At 44.0% G+C, this 18,484-nt stretch overlaps 1 protein-coding gene across 2 annotated transcripts; it reads left to right on the top strand.

Moving 5' to 3' along the window:
* The first annotated feature begins 236 nt into the window (after positions 1 to 236).
* rfx3 (regulatory factor X, 3 (influences HLA class II expression)) lies at positions 237 to 16,859 on the top strand. 2 transcript variants are annotated; one of them, XM_028980593.1, is made up of 17 exons: positions 237 to 360; positions 8,412 to 8,536; positions 10,135 to 10,223; positions 10,524 to 10,803; positions 11,574 to 11,648; positions 11,889 to 12,070; positions 12,164 to 12,283; positions 12,932 to 13,053; positions 13,697 to 13,812; positions 13,898 to 14,013; positions 14,101 to 14,255; positions 14,715 to 14,812; positions 14,901 to 15,050; positions 15,343 to 15,551; positions 15,966 to 16,119; positions 16,221 to 16,263; positions 16,343 to 16,859. In XM_028980593.1, exons 2-17 carry the CDS (start codon positions 8,417 to 8,419, stop codon positions 16,609 to 16,611), a joined length of 2,298 nt encoding a protein of 765 aa, XP_028836426.1. In that variant the 5' UTR covers positions 237 to 360; positions 8,412 to 8,416; the 3' UTR covers positions 16,612 to 16,859. The 2 variants fall into 2 exon arrangements, with proteins under 2 accessions (XP_028836426.1, XP_028836427.1); XM_028980594.1 differs by having other exon boundaries at positions 10,524 to 10,788; positions 16,343 to 16,611.
* Positions 16,860 to 18,484: the final 1,625 nt, after the last annotated feature.

Genomic DNA, 18,484 nt, shown 5'->3' with positions numbered 1-18,484 from the left:
ATTACACTAATTTTTGTGAGGCTTAATCTTTGTCTTTGTACACAATACGAAAAGTAAAAAAAAAAAGAACTCGCTTCTGTCCTCTGTACTCTGGACGAAGAATAGATGTTAGTTTGTTTTTTATATATATATGACCCGCTATTAGCAGCATTACGGTAAATTGTGCGCCGTTCCCTCCGCCCCGTTTCAGCGCCAGGTTCGGTTGCACCCCGTGAGTTTTATAGCAACTGTTGCCCAGTGATTCGGCGCCATAGTCACCGTAGTCCTGGCGACTGTAACCCACCAACAACAACAACCTCGCGCTCCATCATCACCACCTCCGCCATCCTCATCCTCAGCAGCGCGTTACCCGCAGTACAGGTGAATATTCCCGGTCTCCTCCGTCCGAGCGCCGCGCCGCCTGCTCGCTCCGCGCCGTTCGATTTGCAGCGAAACCTTTTTTTTTCTCCCCCCCTCTCCTCTTGGCTCTTTTTTTTCTAACTGCTGTGATGCTAATGGGCTACCGGGCTAGCCTGCTAGCGAGCGGCTGGGATTTATTTCCTTCGCCGGTTCGCTCCCCCCCCTCCGCCTCGGCGGAGCTCCGGTACCCGGTCCGTTCACACGGTGTTTCCCGCAGAGGACCGGATTCTGGTCAAGTGGCGGCTGGCGGAGGAGTTTCTGTGCTTCCTTCCTTCCTTCCTTCCTTTCTTTCCTTTCATCCTCTCCGCTCAGCCTTTCTCTACAGCCGGGCTGTGGAACTGGGCACCATTAGCTCTTACCTGCCGGGTGCGTGGACCGGCTGCGATTATTATTTTTTTTCCAATATTAAATTATATATATATATTTATATATATATGTAAATATGTATATATACATTTCCAAAAGAGCGCAGCGGAGCTCCGGCGATCAGCCCCGCGCCTCGACCCCCTCATCCCGGCAGGTTTCCTACGTTCTCCGCGGCTCAGTGAGGGTCCGCTGGGTCCCCGGCTGGAGTCCCGTCTTCTTTTTTCCTTTTTTCTTTTTTTTTTGTTTTTTTGTTTTTTTTTTTGTTAATTGACCCCCCCTCACCACAAACACACACACACACACACACACACACCTCATTACTTTCTTTATCGAAATAATCAAGACTTCCGACTCTACCGGGAACAAACGCAGCGTTGGTGTTCACACCGACCCTGAGGTGCAGCAGACCGGTCCGGTGTTCCACCTGCCAGGCTCTTCGATACCGGATCGATAATACCGATCACGTCCCGTTATTGGCAGCAGACCCTCGCATGTATGCATATTAAGGTTATTCTGTGTAAAAAAAAAAAAAAAAAAACAACAAACACACACACACAAACACACACACACACACACTTTTCCCCTTTTTCACACACGATGATTCATGTGCATAATGCAATCAGCCCCAAATTAGAAATGTAATTAGGCGGTTATTGTTGCCGTGGCGCTTTACTCTCTTCTGGGCGATTAGCGGGTGAAGAATGGGATCCGTGTGCAATTTTTGGTGCTGTTAAACTTCTGCGCCCCGGGTTGTACTTTTTTCCGGCGCGCGTTTCCGCCGTGTTGCATCATGGGCAGGTCCACTGGGCCTCCTGTGTGCGGCGTGGCTCCCCCTTGTCTTCATTAAGGGGGAGAGGAACAGGTGTGCCGGGGGGAGGGGAGGGGGGGGGGGTAGAAGGTGACCAAATACACAAGGCCGCAAGTCACAAGTCACACGCCCCTGCTGCGTTATTAGCCGATGTCACTTCTCCGAGCCGCCGGTCACTCGCTGCCCGAGGCCTGAAAGGTGCGACGTGGAACATTCACCGCGGGGCCGGATAAAGAGCGAGGACGTCCGCGGACCCCTCCCCCTGTAGAGGCCTAATAAACGGCACGTTTTCGTTTCTTCACCGGGCCACCATAACTGGTACATCCGACCACCTGCCTGCCCCTCCATGCCCGCTTGTCTTTACTGGTAGGCCCGTTTTTTTTTTTTTGGTTTTTTTTGCCCGGGTTGACACCCAGTCTGAAACACAGACGATCCGGTAACACGGAAGGAGGTCTGTACAATGAACCAGAGGCTGGAGCGAGCGAGCGGCCATCTTTTTGTCAGTAACAGGTAGTCGCGATGAGTGGAGGATGGGTCGGGTTCACAAGGGGTCAACTTGATAGACGAGAGGTTCGAATTGGTCCTTGGTCCTCTCGGGTGATGCTGAGGCCAGACTCGGGGGCCACAAAAACTCACTCTCACCCCTGGAGGCACAGAAGGGTATTACATGACGACACAGCTAAGTTGTTTTTTCAAAAGGTGGGAAAACGCAATTTAAGGTTGCGGGTTGAACATAACCATAAATATTAATATCAGAATGCTTCTTAATAAAATATTACATTATGTTTCAGAAATAAGGTTCAGCAGAGTTTTTTTTTTTTTTCAGTTTACACATCTACACAATAAATCTAGTTATGAAAGTGTGTGTGCGTGTATGTGTGATATATATATACATACATACACACACGATTCTAATATAGTAACTACTGCCTAGCCTCCCAGAGACTGTCGACTGGCAATTGACTGGATTGGTTTCATAATTAAATTTGTTGTGATTAATTTTGCTAATGAGTCACAATAGTGTTGTGAACAGGTGGTGTAGAGATAATATCTAGCTGTAACTGCACTCACTGAGCGAACAGCATCTTTCCTGTTTTCAATATTCACCCCTCTTTGGCGCGTCATGGGAAAATACTCGTTTCTAAGAACCGGAAGAATTTTTTTGCTGCACCGTTCCAGTCTTTTGAGTTCCTATTGTAATAAAGTGTGCTTATTCTCCTGTCCCCTCTAACAGAAAAAAAAAAATCCTTATTTTCTCTACATTCGTTGTACTCCACCTGACTCGGGTCACGTGACCGCTGATCTCGGGTCTAGGGGACGAACTGAAATGGAGCGGTGCCACCTGTTCAGCGTATCCCTTTCCCTTTTTGAGAAGATGGATGGATGGATGGAGAGAGGCCCGTTCGATACATTATTTATGTGTCTTCCCATGGCTCGTCACGTCATGTGGCTGGGATGCAGGTCAGGCTGCCCCGGTGAGGATTTAAGAACGCATGCTTATTTACAGTGATGTAATAAGAAGAGTGCAAGAGAGCACAGGCGTAGATCGAGAACACGGGCGGAGACATTTTGAAGTTCATTCCAAGTTCGTTGTGGAAAAGTTTTACACTTGAGTGCAGAAACAACGCGTGGACGTAAGAGACTTGTCTAGCTGCTGAGGAGTGATGCCACACGCATTTCTGAAAATTCGCATTATTTTGAGGTGGCTCAATAGTTTTGGATCAATAATTGGGGATCAATAGCGAATACCTTTCGTGAGATTTAGCAGAAAACAAGGATGGCAGGTGATCCAAAAGCAGATCAGTTAACTACATAATTAAAGATTCAGCAAATGGCCGCGTGAGGCAGAGCAGACTGGTCTCTGCATAACCATCACAGCCCTGGCTTCATTTTCATAGCAAATGTTGGTATCATTATCCTAAAGGCCACGGTTACACACCACAGGGCCAGGTACCAGGTGGTTCTGCATGCTTTGGAAAGTGGCATGTAGATGATGTGATGTAATAGTGTCAGCTGTCAGTGAGTGTGTGTGTGTGTGTGTGTGTGTGTGGAGGGGGAGGTGTCTTGTTTTTTTTTTTTTTTTTTTGTTCGGGTTGGGTGGGGGTGATGTGGAGTGCCGCCCTCCTCTTGGGCCTTTGTTGGCAAGTGGCTCTGTGGCTTTGAGATTAAGTGGGCCACTGGGGAGGCCATGAATGTAGCCAAGGTGAGGAGAGGTTGGGGGTGGGTCGAACTGGGCGGGGTCACAAAAGCTGCCACTCACAGCTGCCTCTCTTGTATTACTAGGATTCCATCCCGACGAAACGCTCGCCAAAAGTTAACATGAATGAATTGTTCTGTTTTCCTTCACTAGTTACAGGTTTATTTGAGATCAATGGGATGATCAATCTTGACTTTTTTTTTTGCAGGTTGGCTGGTTAAGTTGTCGAATAATTGGATTATGTTGTTCGACTCCGTCGATGTTGACTTTGTAACATTTCCACACGAACCTGTGACATTGGTCATAAAACGTGCAGAATTCTTGCGACTGGCGATCGGGCGGGCGATATAAAACCCCAAGGATATTTTCATTTTCAATACACACGCGTATGACAGGAAGCGTATATCTAATTACCCCGCGCTCGCCGCACATGCACACGCACGCGGCGCGGTGTAATCAGACGTTACGGGCAGAGGCAGCCGAACACAACAACACCTGCACCGCTCAGGTGGATGAGGCGGGGGAGAGAGAGAGAGAGAGAGAGAGAGAGAGGTGTGGTGGCTGCTCGCTCGGCCTCAGAGGAGCACCGCAGGCCTAATTAAACTGCAGAGGCTGCCTCGTGGAAAGTACACCGGGCAGGGGAGAGGGCTGGCCGCTTCGCAAATGGCTGCCACCTTTCGATCAAAAAATGTCTATTTTGAGTATTTGAAAGGTATTACCTGAATTGCCTTTTCCTGTATAAGTTTCCACACTTTTTTTTTTTTTTTTTTTTTTTAATATATGCCGCTTTTTAATGATGCAGAATTTTGGAACACCTATTAACAGCCTGGCTTCTGCTCTTAAGACTCACGCCCATGAATATGACTTAAAGAAGCCCGCTGTATTGTGAGCCACATTATGAGGCTGTTTCCCTCCCACATACCATCTACTATCATGGCACATACACCATGAATTTCAGCTAAGGGCAGAATATGCATTTCTGCATTTCCGCACCAAATAATAGCAAGTATACATTTACACAAAGTTCCATTGGGGGTGTTAACACATTAGGTGTTAATTTGTGAGGGTGTGGGTCATTCCAGGAGGTTCACACACTTCCCAATAGGAAAAGTCCCACATTTTAGCTCCCAACTAATGGTTTTGGCATAAAGCATCTGAAAATGCTTTCATAGACCATGAATGCTGCATGCATTCAAAAACTCGTTTTGCGAAAACAAGGCAGAACACAATCTCAGCTAAACTTTCTAAAATAGTCCATTTTATGTTTTGTGGATGTGTTTTTATTAATTTTTTTGTTTTTGATACATCATGTTAAATAGCATGTTTTTTTTTCCCATTTTAAAGCTTAGTGTCTTCCATACCACTCGTCACAGAGGGGTAGTTTTACACAGCGTGTGTGCGAAGCTGTATGTGCAATATCAAGCCTCTGTCTTCGAAATTGCACTTTCCTTCAGATATGCTGCCGCAGTGCACAGAGCAAATTCCAGCCCTCAGGTGCCAGATTTTAACCATTGAAAAGCCGACCTAACTTAAATACTTTTCTAGGTAGAGTAATTTGGCTCTCCAGTACAGGGCTCTAGGGTGCGATCAAACATGCAACCTAATTTCTCAAAAAAATAAATAAATTGGGGTTGCACCGGAGCATTTCGGAGCAAATTCTCTGAAAACTCTCTGTGGTTTGAGCAACAGACCCATATTATTTCCATGTCGTATTCTAAACCAATCAGATATTGGGAAAGGCGGAGCCTGGCTCTGATTGGCCATGACTCAGAGATTCCTGTGCGTTTGAACGTGCACGTGCTGCAGTTAGAGAGGTGAGTAGCCTGGACGTGTCAGATAGACAGAGTGGATGTAGCCACGGCCTAAAAAGTCTGTCCAGAGCCCGACAAGTACAGCTTTTTAAAAGCCCGATCCCAACATTATCGTGGCTGCGGATGTCTGCCAACGTGGCTGTAGCAACATGCATGTCTTACGAGTCTTTTATACATTTTTCAACATAATTTTTCATGGTCAGTTTTTTCCCCCCACCTCAGACTTTGCTTTTGTTGTAAGTGCCACCTACAACATAATCGCAGGAAGCACAGCGTCTGTTTCACCACCTCAGCATCCTTTTTTTTTTTTTTTTTTTTTTTGCACTAATCAAAACACGTCAGCTGAGTGCTAAATTACTGCGCTAGTCCAAGTAAAATGATAGAAACTTTTTATTTCTTTTTTTGTTAGCTGTCATGTTTTAATTTCAGTTAAGTGAAGCACTTTAAGCACCAACACCAGTTTTTCTTTCTTGGCAGAATTGTACTTCAAATAAAGAACTTTGTACCAGATTGCTAGTTAATAAACTGCAAGTCAATATTCCCTATATGGACCGCAATTTAAAAAGAAGGAAAAAGTGAACCTATAAAGCTGCATTGGTAAATGCTATGCTGTCGAAAATTTGGTGCACCCAACTTTTGGTGCTGGTGCACCTAAGAAAAAACATTTGCAGCCGGTGCAAAAAGTTATTCTAGAGCCCTGTGGTGAACTCGTCCCTTTCTATTACACACTTACTACCTACTTACTTACTTACTTACTAGAGGCTGCTTATTTGTGTCTCATGCAACGTGTCACATTGTCCACCTTCAACATGGGGGAGTGTGTGTGTTTTTTTTTTTGTTTTTCGTTTTTTTTCTATCACTGTGATTGGAGATGATTGCTCTATGTGTGTTCATAGATCGTGCTAGATTGTACTTTCATTAATAAAGTTACGTCAGTTTTTTACCTCAACTTTCAGTTGTTCCTCTCCAACTATTTATATCTTTAGTACTCACAATGATTGAACATCTGCGTTGTTTCACACAACGTGCTTTAAGGGCCCTTTTCCTTGAATTGGTGCAAATTAATCCTAATTGCATACCATTCGTACCTTGGGAAATTACATCTTTTATTACTTAAATTGTTTAACTTTCTTTTTGCAGACATTTTCTATGAATTTCTTTTTAAAAAGCAATTTCAGAGAGAATTATTTTTCTCAAGATATAAATTAAATTTACACTGAAAAATACAAAAATACTTTCCAGCTCTGTTCCCCATTACTAATGGGAATCTACCGACATCTAGTGAAGCAGTAAAAAAAGATGGAATATTTGCCTTGTTCACATCCAGGTACATACATTACAGGCCAAAAGTTTGGACGCACCTTCTCATTCAATGTGTTTTCTTTATTTTCATGACTATTTACATTGATAGATTTTCACTGAAGGCATCAAAACTATGAATGAACACATGTGGAGTTATGTACTTAACAAAAAAAGGTGAAATAACTGAAAACGTGTTTTATATTCTAGTTTCTTCAAATTAGCCGCCCTTTGCTCTGACTACTACTTTGCACACTCTTGGCATTCTCACGATGAGCTTCAAGAGGTCGTCACCTGAAATGCTTTTCCAACAGTCTTGAAGGAGTTCCCAGAGGTGTTTAGCACTTGTTGGCCCCTTTGCCTTCACTCTGCGGTCCAGCTCACCCCAAACCATCTGGACTGGGTTCAGGTCCGGTGACTGGGGAGGTCAGGTCTCCACTTTTTGTTAAGTACATAACTCCACATGTGTTCATTCATAGTTTTGATGCCTTCAGTGAGAATCTACCAATGTAAATGGTCATGAAAATAAACATTGAATGAGAAGGTGTGTCCAAACGTTTGGCCTGTTCTGTACATAGATCTATTTTGGAAGGTTCATTAAATTGTTTCAGCATTTCGTTCATACTGGACTGCTACCCTGTGATCTGTTTTTCACCTTGCACTCTCACCTTGCCTCCCCATGACCCTTATTTGGATGTGTAAGCTCCTACTCCATAGTACCATAGTTCTTATAAATACAGTAATTAAATAATATAAACATACAGCAGAACGTTTTAAACTTTAAATGAAGTGGAGCTATCTGTGGTGCTGACCCCCGGAAATTACGTTCACTGCAATGCTGTAATTACTGCTTTTTGAAGTTGGATTTTGTGTAGATGGTTTGTGAGTAAGTAGCTTGCCGTAGACTAGATAGGTTTGGTAGCATGATTTAGACTTTACAAACTGGAGAACATGATTCAAACGGGATTGCTTCCTTTTATAGTCCCTGGTGCCTGTATACTCAGATTGAGCCTGATTTAGATGATTGACATCAGGGATGAATTCATGGGATAACTGTGGCATGAACGAGTGTACATGTAGTCTGTGGTTTGCATTTAACGCATCCTTGGAGGCTTTTTCAGACTGGTGGACCAGTAAAAGGATCCAGGTTCAGGCGAGCTGTTGGGTTGTCAGGTGCTGAGGTTTCTGCCTGTATGCAGCAGCAGATGGGTCGAGGCCGATAAGAGAGCTATCAGTGCCTCATTCAGTCATCTGCGTTCTTTATCAGCTGCAGGGTACACACAGCCAGATGTGTGTGCTGCGCTCCCAACCAGATGGGAAGCACACCGAAGATAAAGACTTGTGCCGTTTATATGTCTGCAGCTGTTTGGTGCGAGCAGATTTTGTCTCGATTATTGTTCAGTGTTTTTTTTTGTTTTTTTTTCGAGTGTGCCAGTTCATGCTTATTAATGCTGCTCATGTTGCTGATGTAATCATATTGGCCGGTCTTAGTAAGTCTCTCCTCTCCCATCTCTCCCGCCCTGCCTCCCAGGCGCCATGCAGACGCCCGAGGCCGGCGCTGACCCCACATCCACCGTACCCCTCCAGACCAGCGTGTCGGTGCAGACACCGGTCACTGCCCAGCAGGTGACTTCTCAGGTGACCGTCCAGCAGCAGGTGAGGGTTTATTCTGTACATGCGTCATTGTCAGGTAGAAAGACAAAAAGGGGTTTCAAGTGATTACAACAGTGTTGTTCAACTTAAATAAGGTAATTCTGTACATTCCGTTTAATTTGGTTTTGCATATGCCACCATAGATAACATTTTAAATGTAGGAAAAAATAATAATACGTAATGTGAAGAGCATCAGTAATTAAATTATGTACTAAACAAACCGATGTAGTTTAGGATGACAATACAATCTTAATATAGTGATTTATCCCTCCAACTACTGGGTTTTAACCAGTTTGTCAGACAGAATCTTATATGTTAAAAGTAAAAAATCGAAGTCAGTACACAGTCGAAGAAATACACGTCACGTGCTTATATTTGCCAATCAGCCATAACATTAATACCTCACAAATAATATTGAGTAGATGGCTGGTTTCCTTAGTTTAAGAGACACTCTCTCTCTCTCACACACGAACACACACGGCCATCTATGTGATTCATCCAACCAGGCCGCCTTTCCATCTTCCATTCCTCCTTGATCAGCTTGAGATGCTTACGTGTCTATTGTACGCCTTTCAAGGAAAAATTGTTCACCATTTTACATATCCACATATATATGTGAACTTTCAATATCTCACAGACAGATATATTTTTACATGTATTGCCAGTGTACTTTTAAAATGTATTCTTTTACAGATTACAGAATACATGCCCCAAAATGTAGTTTGTAACGTATTCCGTTAAGTTCCTCAATGTGAGTAACGTATTCTGAATACTTTGGATTACTTAATATATTGTCATGCTTTTTACAACTACATGAATGTAGCAATCACAGATAATAAAAAAGCCCTGTTTTTCCCAAACCATTTCTTTATTTATAAAGCTGAAAAGTGGAACAGAAACATAAAATATGCCATTGAAAAGTATTTACTGTTATGGTCACCAACATATTCCATCACTTTGTTAAAATGAAAAGTAGCCTTGCACAAGAAAAATGACCCTCGTTTTGAATAGGACCACAGAGCGACCAATTACAGCCGTCTCTGTTCCGCGCGGCCCTCCTCAAACCCTCCGCGTGGCGAGGTTAAACCGGTGATGGCGTGTCACCTAACACACACTCAGTCCATGTGCACTGTAAGAGTATAAAGATCACGGCGTAATAGTGAATGAAATCATATTTATTTACAATTTCAGGGGTGGCATGGATTTATGGGCGCTGAAACAGAGCGCAAACTTGAGAGACTGCGCATGCGCAGATCCGCTAGGTAGCACAACTCGATAGGCAGCATGTTTCGACAGAACACCTGTGTTATGCGTGGTCCACGCAGCGTGGAACTACCAGAATTAGAGAGGAGATAGAGAGGGGATAGCCTAACATATGAAACAGGAAAAGACCGCCGTTTAATCCATTTATTTAAAAAAAGTAACTGTATTCTGATTATCACTCATTTAAACAGTAACTGTAACGAAATACAGTTACTCATATTTTGTATTCTAAATACGTAAGGCCGGTACATGTATTCCGTTACTCCCCAACACTGTGTATTGCACATGTTATGTGTGTGCATGTTGCCCATTCCTAATGTTTGTTGTCTTCTCTGCAGCCTCAGACAGTTCAGCAGGTTCAGCATGTGTATCCAGCGCAGGTCCAGTATGTGGAGGAAAGCAATGGCGTTTACACCAACGGGAACATGTGAGTCTCTCCCCTTCTCTGTCGGTGCAGGTTCTGTAGTCCAGTGTCTGTTAAATTGGAGATTACGCCCCCCTGTGCCAGATGGTGCTTATTCACACACCTAACGCAAACCTTATTTACAATGCAAGTTTGCAATTAACAAATACTGACTAGTGTGCCTAACTAAGAAGCCCTGCTTTTCTAATGACAATTAGTGAGGGCCTAACCAACTGAGCAATGTATTTTTTTTTTTGTTTGTTTGTTCTGTCCATTCAACCTATGTTTCCAGCCTATGTGATTTCTCGCATTTCTTCTCTTCAGACGAACATATACATACTCTGAGCCCCAGCTCTACAGTCAGAACAGCAGTGGTAGCTACTTTGACACACAGGGCAGCTCGCAGGTGACCACAGTGGTGACGTCACACAGCATGGCCAACAATGGCAACGGCAACGGTGGTCTGTCTATGGGCCTGGGGGGTGGGCAGATCATCAGCAGCCCGGGGGCCTACCTCATCGGAGGCAACTCCATGGACAATTCAGCCCCTCACCCCACAGCCCAGAGTGCCAGGGCATCCCCAGCCACCGTGAGTATCTCCACTGTGAGTTACCATGTGTTCATTTTTCTGATCTTCACGTGTGGCTGTTTGTTCTGATAACCCTGCCATTTCAGGATAAGCTGCACCATGGGGATGTGCCCCCATTAGAGGAGTGCGCCCTTCATGATGTTACATTTTTTAGCACAATTTGTGCTAATATTCCTGTAATCATCCTGTAATATAAAAAAGGGGGAATGCAATTTGTGGAGTAATTTTTCAAAGCAAAACACATGTTTTTCAGACGGCGCGTGGTTTTAATGTGTAGAAAACACGGCATATTAAGTAAAAGCTGACTCATCTGAAGGAGGGAAGGAACTAAGAGGGAGGGAGGGCGGGTCTCGCTAGGCATTGGCCTGTTGAACACTCCCCAGGGGACTGCTGCTGCACCTGCTGGTGAAGAGGCTTTGACCTCTGCTGGCGGGCTGCGGTACTGCACCACAATGAACCGCCCGTTGTTTGCTGGGTTGAATATCTTGCAGTAGTTATGCCACCTGTAGGAGGTTTTAGGTTAAAAACAGCCACAAGGACACAATGCAGACCTTTTTTTCCCTGATTTGGACTGTCTCTAGAGCTTTGCTGCTGTTGCTGGTTGGGTGGTTTGCTTTCCTGCTTTAAAATTTCTGCTGATCTCTGACCTGAATCGTTTTTTTTATTTTTTTTCCCCCTGTGTCATTTGTATGGGTTGTTGGTTGCTTTTGGCCTTCATTTTTGGGCTTCATTATGTTTCTCTTTATTTTTATTTTTTATTTTCTGTTTCCCCTTTGCTCTATCAGATTGAAATGGCGATTGAGACACTCCAAAAGTCTGAAGGTTTGTCGACTCAGAGAAGCGCCCTGCTCAACAGCCATGTGAGTGTCTCTGCTGCTTTGCCATGCCTTTACATAGCTTTTCTATGTTTTTTTTTCCCTTTTCTGCTTCCTACTGCTGTGCTTATAATCCTGCTTATAATTCTTTATAAGTCAGAAAAGCTGCTAATAGTTGTTGAAAACACCTGCTCTCCTGCCGAGTGGCACTACGTTTTGGTTCAGGGCAGTGTGTGTGTTCAGGGGTTTAAAGATGACGATGTTGTGTGATTGTCTTCCCAACAGCTGCAGTGGCTGCTTGATAACTACGAAACAGCAGAGGGCGTCAGTCTCCCTCGCTCCACCCTCTACAGCCACTACCTGCGTCACTGCCAGGACCAGAAGCTGGACCCAGTCAATGCTGCCTCATTTGGAAAACTCATTCGTTCCATTTTCATGGGTCTCCGCACTCGGCGTCTAGGAACCCGGTAACCTCCATTCTTACCCTGCCGCTCCAGAGTTCCTCCAGCCCATTTTATCTTCCCACTCATTCTTCCTCTCTTTCTGTGTGTTAAATGAAGGGGAAACTCAAAGTACCACTACTACGGGATCCGGGTGAAGCCCGACTCTCCACTCAACCGCCTGCAAGAGGATATGCAGTACATGGCGCTTCGACAGCAGCCCATCCATCAGAAACAGAGGTACCCTGACTGCATCACACCAGCTACAGTCCAAAAAAGCATCCAAGTTGGTTCACACAGTCAGTTTCTCAGTACAGACACAGAAAATAAGAATAAAAAAAAACAATACTTGATGGCACATATAGCAATATTTAACGTTATAGTCACATTTCCATTAAATAGGATTTGACCTGGTCTCAATATTTTATGTAGCAGTTCGACCTGCTAAACAGAGCATGTATTGTAAGGTTCAGTATGGTTGTCTTTTCTTTTTTTTTTCTCAAAGAATGGCTTTTTTTTGGAAGAATGGCTGTATTTAGAGAATTTTATCTTATGAAGGATATGAATCATACCATGGTCACTGTGTCTTGTTTGTGGCTTTTTCACCAGTACCAAGCATCAGGCATAATTTATGGTCTGTCCTACATCAGCCAGATGGAAACTAATAGTGCTGCCTATTCAGTGCCCATTTAAACCCTATTTGCTATTATTTTGCACTATGGCTCATTTTCAGTATGTTGTTTCTAGCCACTGCTCCACGTGCTTCTGGATCTCTGGGTTGCTGATCCTCCGGTTCCAGACCCTTGTGGGCTGAAAAGACAGAAACATATCACGCATGCTTTGCTGTATTTGTTCTTGTCACTGCTGACCTCAGCTGTCCTCTTCCAGGTTTAAACCAATGCAAAAGATGGATGGCATGACCAGTGAAAGCTTCACCACTGGGCAGCACATGCCCAATGCTGCAGAGCAGACGGTCATTGCACAGAGCCAGCACCACCAGCAGTTCTTGGGTAAACCATCTTGTTAAAATCTAGAAGAACACAGGTCTCCTTTTTAAACAGAATTGGGTTGGTTTATTTCTATCTTCATCTTCAGATGTGCCTGTATATAAAGTTAGGGTTTATGCCATTTGCAGATTGGCAGTGGTGGCTCAGCGGGTAAGGAAGCAGAATAGTAATGAAAAGGTTGCGGGTTCAGATATTGAACAGTCATTTACATTTATGGCATTTATCTGATGCCCTTATCCAGAGTGACTTACAATCAGTAATTACAGGGACAGTCCCCCCTGGAGCAACTTAGGGTTAAGTGGCTTGCTCAGGGACACAATGGTAGTAAGTGGGATTTGAACCTGGGTCTTCTGGTTCAAAGGCGAGCGTGTTACCCACTAGGCTACTACCACCCTGTGCCACTGACGTACCTTGACTGCCCACTACTCCCTCAGGGGATGGTTTAAATGCAGAATCCGCATTTCGCTGTGTGAACCTGGTACTGTGCTGTGGTATGTCACATGTGTCACTGAGATATCATGAATTAATTGAATATTAATTGAGAAGAAGTCTTCTGTTCTTAGTTTATATCAGTAAAATAGTAGCATTTTAGAGTTTTAACCACACATTCACATTCAAACATTAGTTATGGGTACTGACTCCATAGATGCCTCTCGAGCACTCCCGGATTTTGTGGAACTCGACCTGGGAGACACCAACATGGAGCACATTTCCCTGGACGACGTCAAAGCCCTGCAAACGCTCTACAGAGAACACTGCGAGGTCAGGGTTCATCTAGTTTTATTCATGAATCTACTGAAACGGCAATTTGTCCTGTAACATAACCACCTCTGTGGTTTCTGCCCAGGCCATCTTGGACGTGGTCATCAACCTGCAATTCAGTCTGATAGAGAAATTGTGGCAGACCTTCTGGCGCTTCTCCCCCTCCAGTACTGTAGAGGGCACCACCATCACAGAGAACAGGCATGCTCCCCAATTCACTGCAAATCATTGGGTAAATATCTTATATATGTTTTTGATTGTGTGTTTATCTTCATATGATCCCTGCAGCGGATTGAGTGAGATGGAGGCTCGCCTACCCCGCTCCCAACTGCTGCTGATCTGTAGGAATGACATGGTGCTAAAGTGGATGAGCACCTGTGACCATCTGATGTACCAGGCGCTGGTGGAGATCCTCATCCCTGATGTGCTCAGGCCCATTCCTAGTGAGTAACAAGATACACACATACACATTTAGTAAGTTCCACTTTAGAATAGGGCTGTTAGGGGCTCATCTTACTGGCCAAGATGAAGATACGGTGAAACATAAGACTTGACCGACTTGAAATTGGTTCAAAATAAGATTTATACAGCACAACAGAACTGGCTGTGGTTGACACAAATGAAGTTATGAGGCTTTACATTAGTAAACAAATACAGAACGCCATGTTTATAGAACATATATAATGTTTAATATGTAGGTGAAAATACTATGTATTATGTATTTGATAATAAACATATTTAACCGAAATGAAAAATAAGTATTATTAATTGTAGCTTAATGCAATTGTTCAGCAATTATCTGAACTTAATGAAATTAATGATCTTCTTTGAAAACCTATGACTGTGATAGCATGCCTACTTATAAATGACAGATTTGAAGATGCTGTTACGTTGCTCCCCAGGTGCCTTAACTCAAGCCATTCGAAATTTTGCCAAGAGTCTAGAGGGCTGGCTCACCAATGCCATGAGCGGTGCCCCACAGAAGATGATGCAGACCAAGGTGAGCTGCTGGGAGCCCTTGAATGTGGGTATATATATGTGTGTGTGTGTTTGACTTATAATGATTCCTTCAATGTGCTTTTGTGCAGGTCTCAGCGGTTAGTGCCTTTGCCCAGACACTGCGCAGGTACACATCTCTTAACCACCTGGCCCAGGCAGCCCGTGCTGTTCTACAGAACACCTCCCAGATCAACCAGATGCTGTCTGACCTCAACCGTGTCGACTTTGCCAATGTGCAGGTATAAGCCTTGGCTATGCTACGTTTTTACTTTAATGGGGTGGCTCTTATCACCCAGGCCAACATGACTCCAGTAATGGTATTTAATAAAATAGTATTCTGTTCTTGCCATAGGACTTTTATTTAGGAATTGTGTGAACTACTATACATATAGATTTTCATCGTTGCAGCATGACTGACAATTGCAGTGGCACCCAAACTAATCATAGTTTGTCATGCTCATTCATGCTTCTGCTAATCATGTACCACAGTATAGTAATGTAGTACATTTTGTTTGTGTGTGTGTGTTACAGGAGCAGGCATCGTGGGTGTGTCAATGTGACGAGGGTGTGGTGCAGAGGCTGGAGCAGGACTTCAAGTCTACGCTGCAGCAGCAGAGCTCTTTGGAGCAGTGGGCAGCATGGCTGGACAATGTTGTGAGCCAGATGCTGAAGCCCTACGAGAACAAATCCAGTTTCCCCAAGGCTGCCCGTCAGTTCCTGCTCAAGTGGTCCTTCTACAGGTGCCTACAGGATCTCTCTTAGTAGCTAACTTCTAAACAAACTGCCTGAACGAATTCATCATATGCTTTGTAATCATATTTTGTAAAACTAAAACAAGGAGTTATTAAACAGTGCCTTCCACTATTATTGGCACCATTTTTTAAGTAATGACTAAAAGGACTGTGCTGAAGTACTTTTATCAAGAAATAAATACAGTATACCACATGAGATTCCGTAGTTGTTGAGACCCCTCCATCTTTGCAATACAACAGCATGGAGTCGTCTCTTGTAACCTTTCAACCTTTCATAAGGTTGGAGAATACAGAGCAAGCTATCTGACACCGTTGTTTGCTGTGATGAATAATTGGTTAGAGTGGATTACACTATAATGCGGAGCTTTTATGAATTTTTTTTTTTTTTTTTTCGAATGGCAGCTCGATGGTGATTCGAGACCTGACCTTGCGCAGCGCCGCCAGCTTCGGCTCCTTTCACCTTATCCGGCTGCTGTACGATGAGTACATGTTCTACCTGGTGGAGCACCGTGTTGCCCAGGCAAAAGGAGAGACTCCTATAGGGGTCATGGGAGAGGTGAGGACTGAGAGGTCATGCTCTCAGGTTCTTTGTTTGTGCTGGGTAAACATCTTTCTAGGGTCTTTGACGTGAGCTCTCTGTGATTTTCTTCACTTCAGTTCACTGAGATGAGCACATTGTCACCAGCCAACATAGACAAAGGTGAGTCCTTGATGGCACAAATACTGTAGAAATCACCTGCAAATTGTGGCACTGATGCATTTGTGGCATGTGTGTGCAGATGAGGTGAGCGAGATAGACAGTGACATGGACGATGAGGTGGAGGAGACCGGCGAGCCTCAGGCCAAGCGTGAGAAGACTGAGACAGAGGTGATCCATGTCCTGCAGGTGGGGGCCATGGAAGATGGCAGCAGCGCCGTTGTGGGCATGCTCAGCACACTGCCCACCGAGCCCAGTACAGACCACAGCGAACACATCCTGACCACGCCCATGCCCACCAGTACCATCCGCCACTGTGGCAGCACGGGAACAAGTTACGCCTCCGTCTGAGGGCAGCATTCACCACCGCTCTTCATCTTTGCTAGATCACACAATGCTCCGCCTCCCAGGCCCCTGTCTCTCTCTCTCTCTCTCTCTCTCTGTCTCTCTCTCTCTCTTCCCCTCCAGCCCTCGACAGAACACGGCTCCATCTCTACCGCCACCACTTTAGTATTTTACGGCTGGCGCAGCCAGAGGAAGGACAGGGTGTGAGGAAGATGGAATACATGAATTTTGAATTGAAATAGGAATCCATCCCAAGCCACTAGCCTAACGAGAACAAAATGTGAAGCTGCGTGATTTATGAAGTTTACTTTTTTTTTTTTTTTTAGTTCAATCCTGGGCATCTATCATGGTTTTCATATGTTGCTGTTTTTCCCTTTTTTTTTTTTTTTTTTTTTTGCCAAATATTGGTTATTGTTTCTGTTGGCATCATGTCGGTGAACGTTGTGTGTTTCACTGCATGGTGCTGTAAACTGTGCTGCTAAGGTCTGGCAGACTGGAGCTCCCGGCTCTGGCTGTTCACGCTGCACTCCGTACGGGGAGCCGCCCAACTGCCTTCTGTCTGTGCAACTCCGCGCTCTACTGTCTGAACGTCCTGCTGTCATTTGTGAGTTTTGTACTTTATGATTCATGATTGGACCAAATACAAAGAAAGGGGCGATAGAAATATCCGTCTTGGCCAATGAGAAGCTCCGCTTCTTCTCACACCCATGCCGCATTGCAAACAGAGCGAATGTCAGGGATAAATGTACCTCTGGTTCATCACAGTGCCTTAACCCAGCTGCAGCGCTCTTTCTGTCCAGACTGATTGTAACATTCCGCTGTTTATGGCTTTTTTTTTTTTTTTTCTTTTTTTTTTTTTGCCCTACCCCTCATATACATTAGAACGTTTAGGTTGAAATTCTTTCCCTTTTTTCACCCCTGCATGAGTAAAACCCTCCGATTTGTTTTTCTTTTTGCCTTTAATGGGGTATTTGTGTGTTTGTGTCTTGCATGGGCTGGATTGGGCTCTTATTGACGTCCTGCCCCAGGTCTTTATATGCCCATTTTACCTCACACCAGCGGTGCCAGCTCACCTGATGTCTGTTAGCCTTTCTTTCATTCCTTCACATATTCAGTCCATCTTTCAGTAAATATCTACATAGTGGACCAAAAGTGGAAATTTTCTATGATATATATAAAGATATATATATAGAGAGAGTGGGAGAGAGATTATTTCTGTAATGCTTACTAATGACACACTACATGTATTTTATTTTCTTTTTTTTATTAGATTTTCAAGCTGGTTAAGACCAAGTTCTTGTATCTTTTGTAGCTCCTCTGTGACTTAATTATGTGACTGTGTGCATGGAGACACTGTTTCAGCCCGGTCAGATCAGGGCAGGACGTTCCCACTTCTGAGGGCCCTGATTTGTTGTCCTTCAGGAAAGGATCTGGTAGCTTTCTGTATCTGGGGCTTTGAATACACTGTAGGCCAACTGTGTGCTTGATCTGTTCTTGATGTTATGTATTGCAAATGCACTGGCGTAACATGGTGAACTGGAATTCTGTGTGTTTACTACTGTATATTGATTTGAATCAGTTGTGGAGAGCTGGCAGCACTAAAATGCCTGGATTTGTTAACTTGAAGTTGTATTTAACTTATGTTTAACTGGAAAAAAAATGTACGGACTGTTTTTGAAACTTGTAGATGAATTTACGTAATTTGCCTACTGACTGAGCACCGCTCCCCATAGTAAATGCTGAATAATATGATAGTTCCTTATGTTTAATTCAACATGTTTAGATCCTGTAAAGGACATTTTTTTTTTGTTTAGAGTGCATTATCATTTTCAGTAAAGGTGTTCAACAGTGAACGCACACTAATGAAGACCCTGCTTGT

The sequence above is a fragment of the Denticeps clupeoides genome, chromosome 5 (genome assembly GCF_900700375.1).
Source record: "Denticeps clupeoides chromosome 5, fDenClu1.1, whole genome shotgun sequence".
NCBI lineage: Eukaryota > Metazoa > Chordata > Actinopteri > Clupeiformes > Denticipitidae > Denticeps > Denticeps clupeoides.
This window is presented reverse-complemented; position numbering and strand designations above follow the sequence as displayed.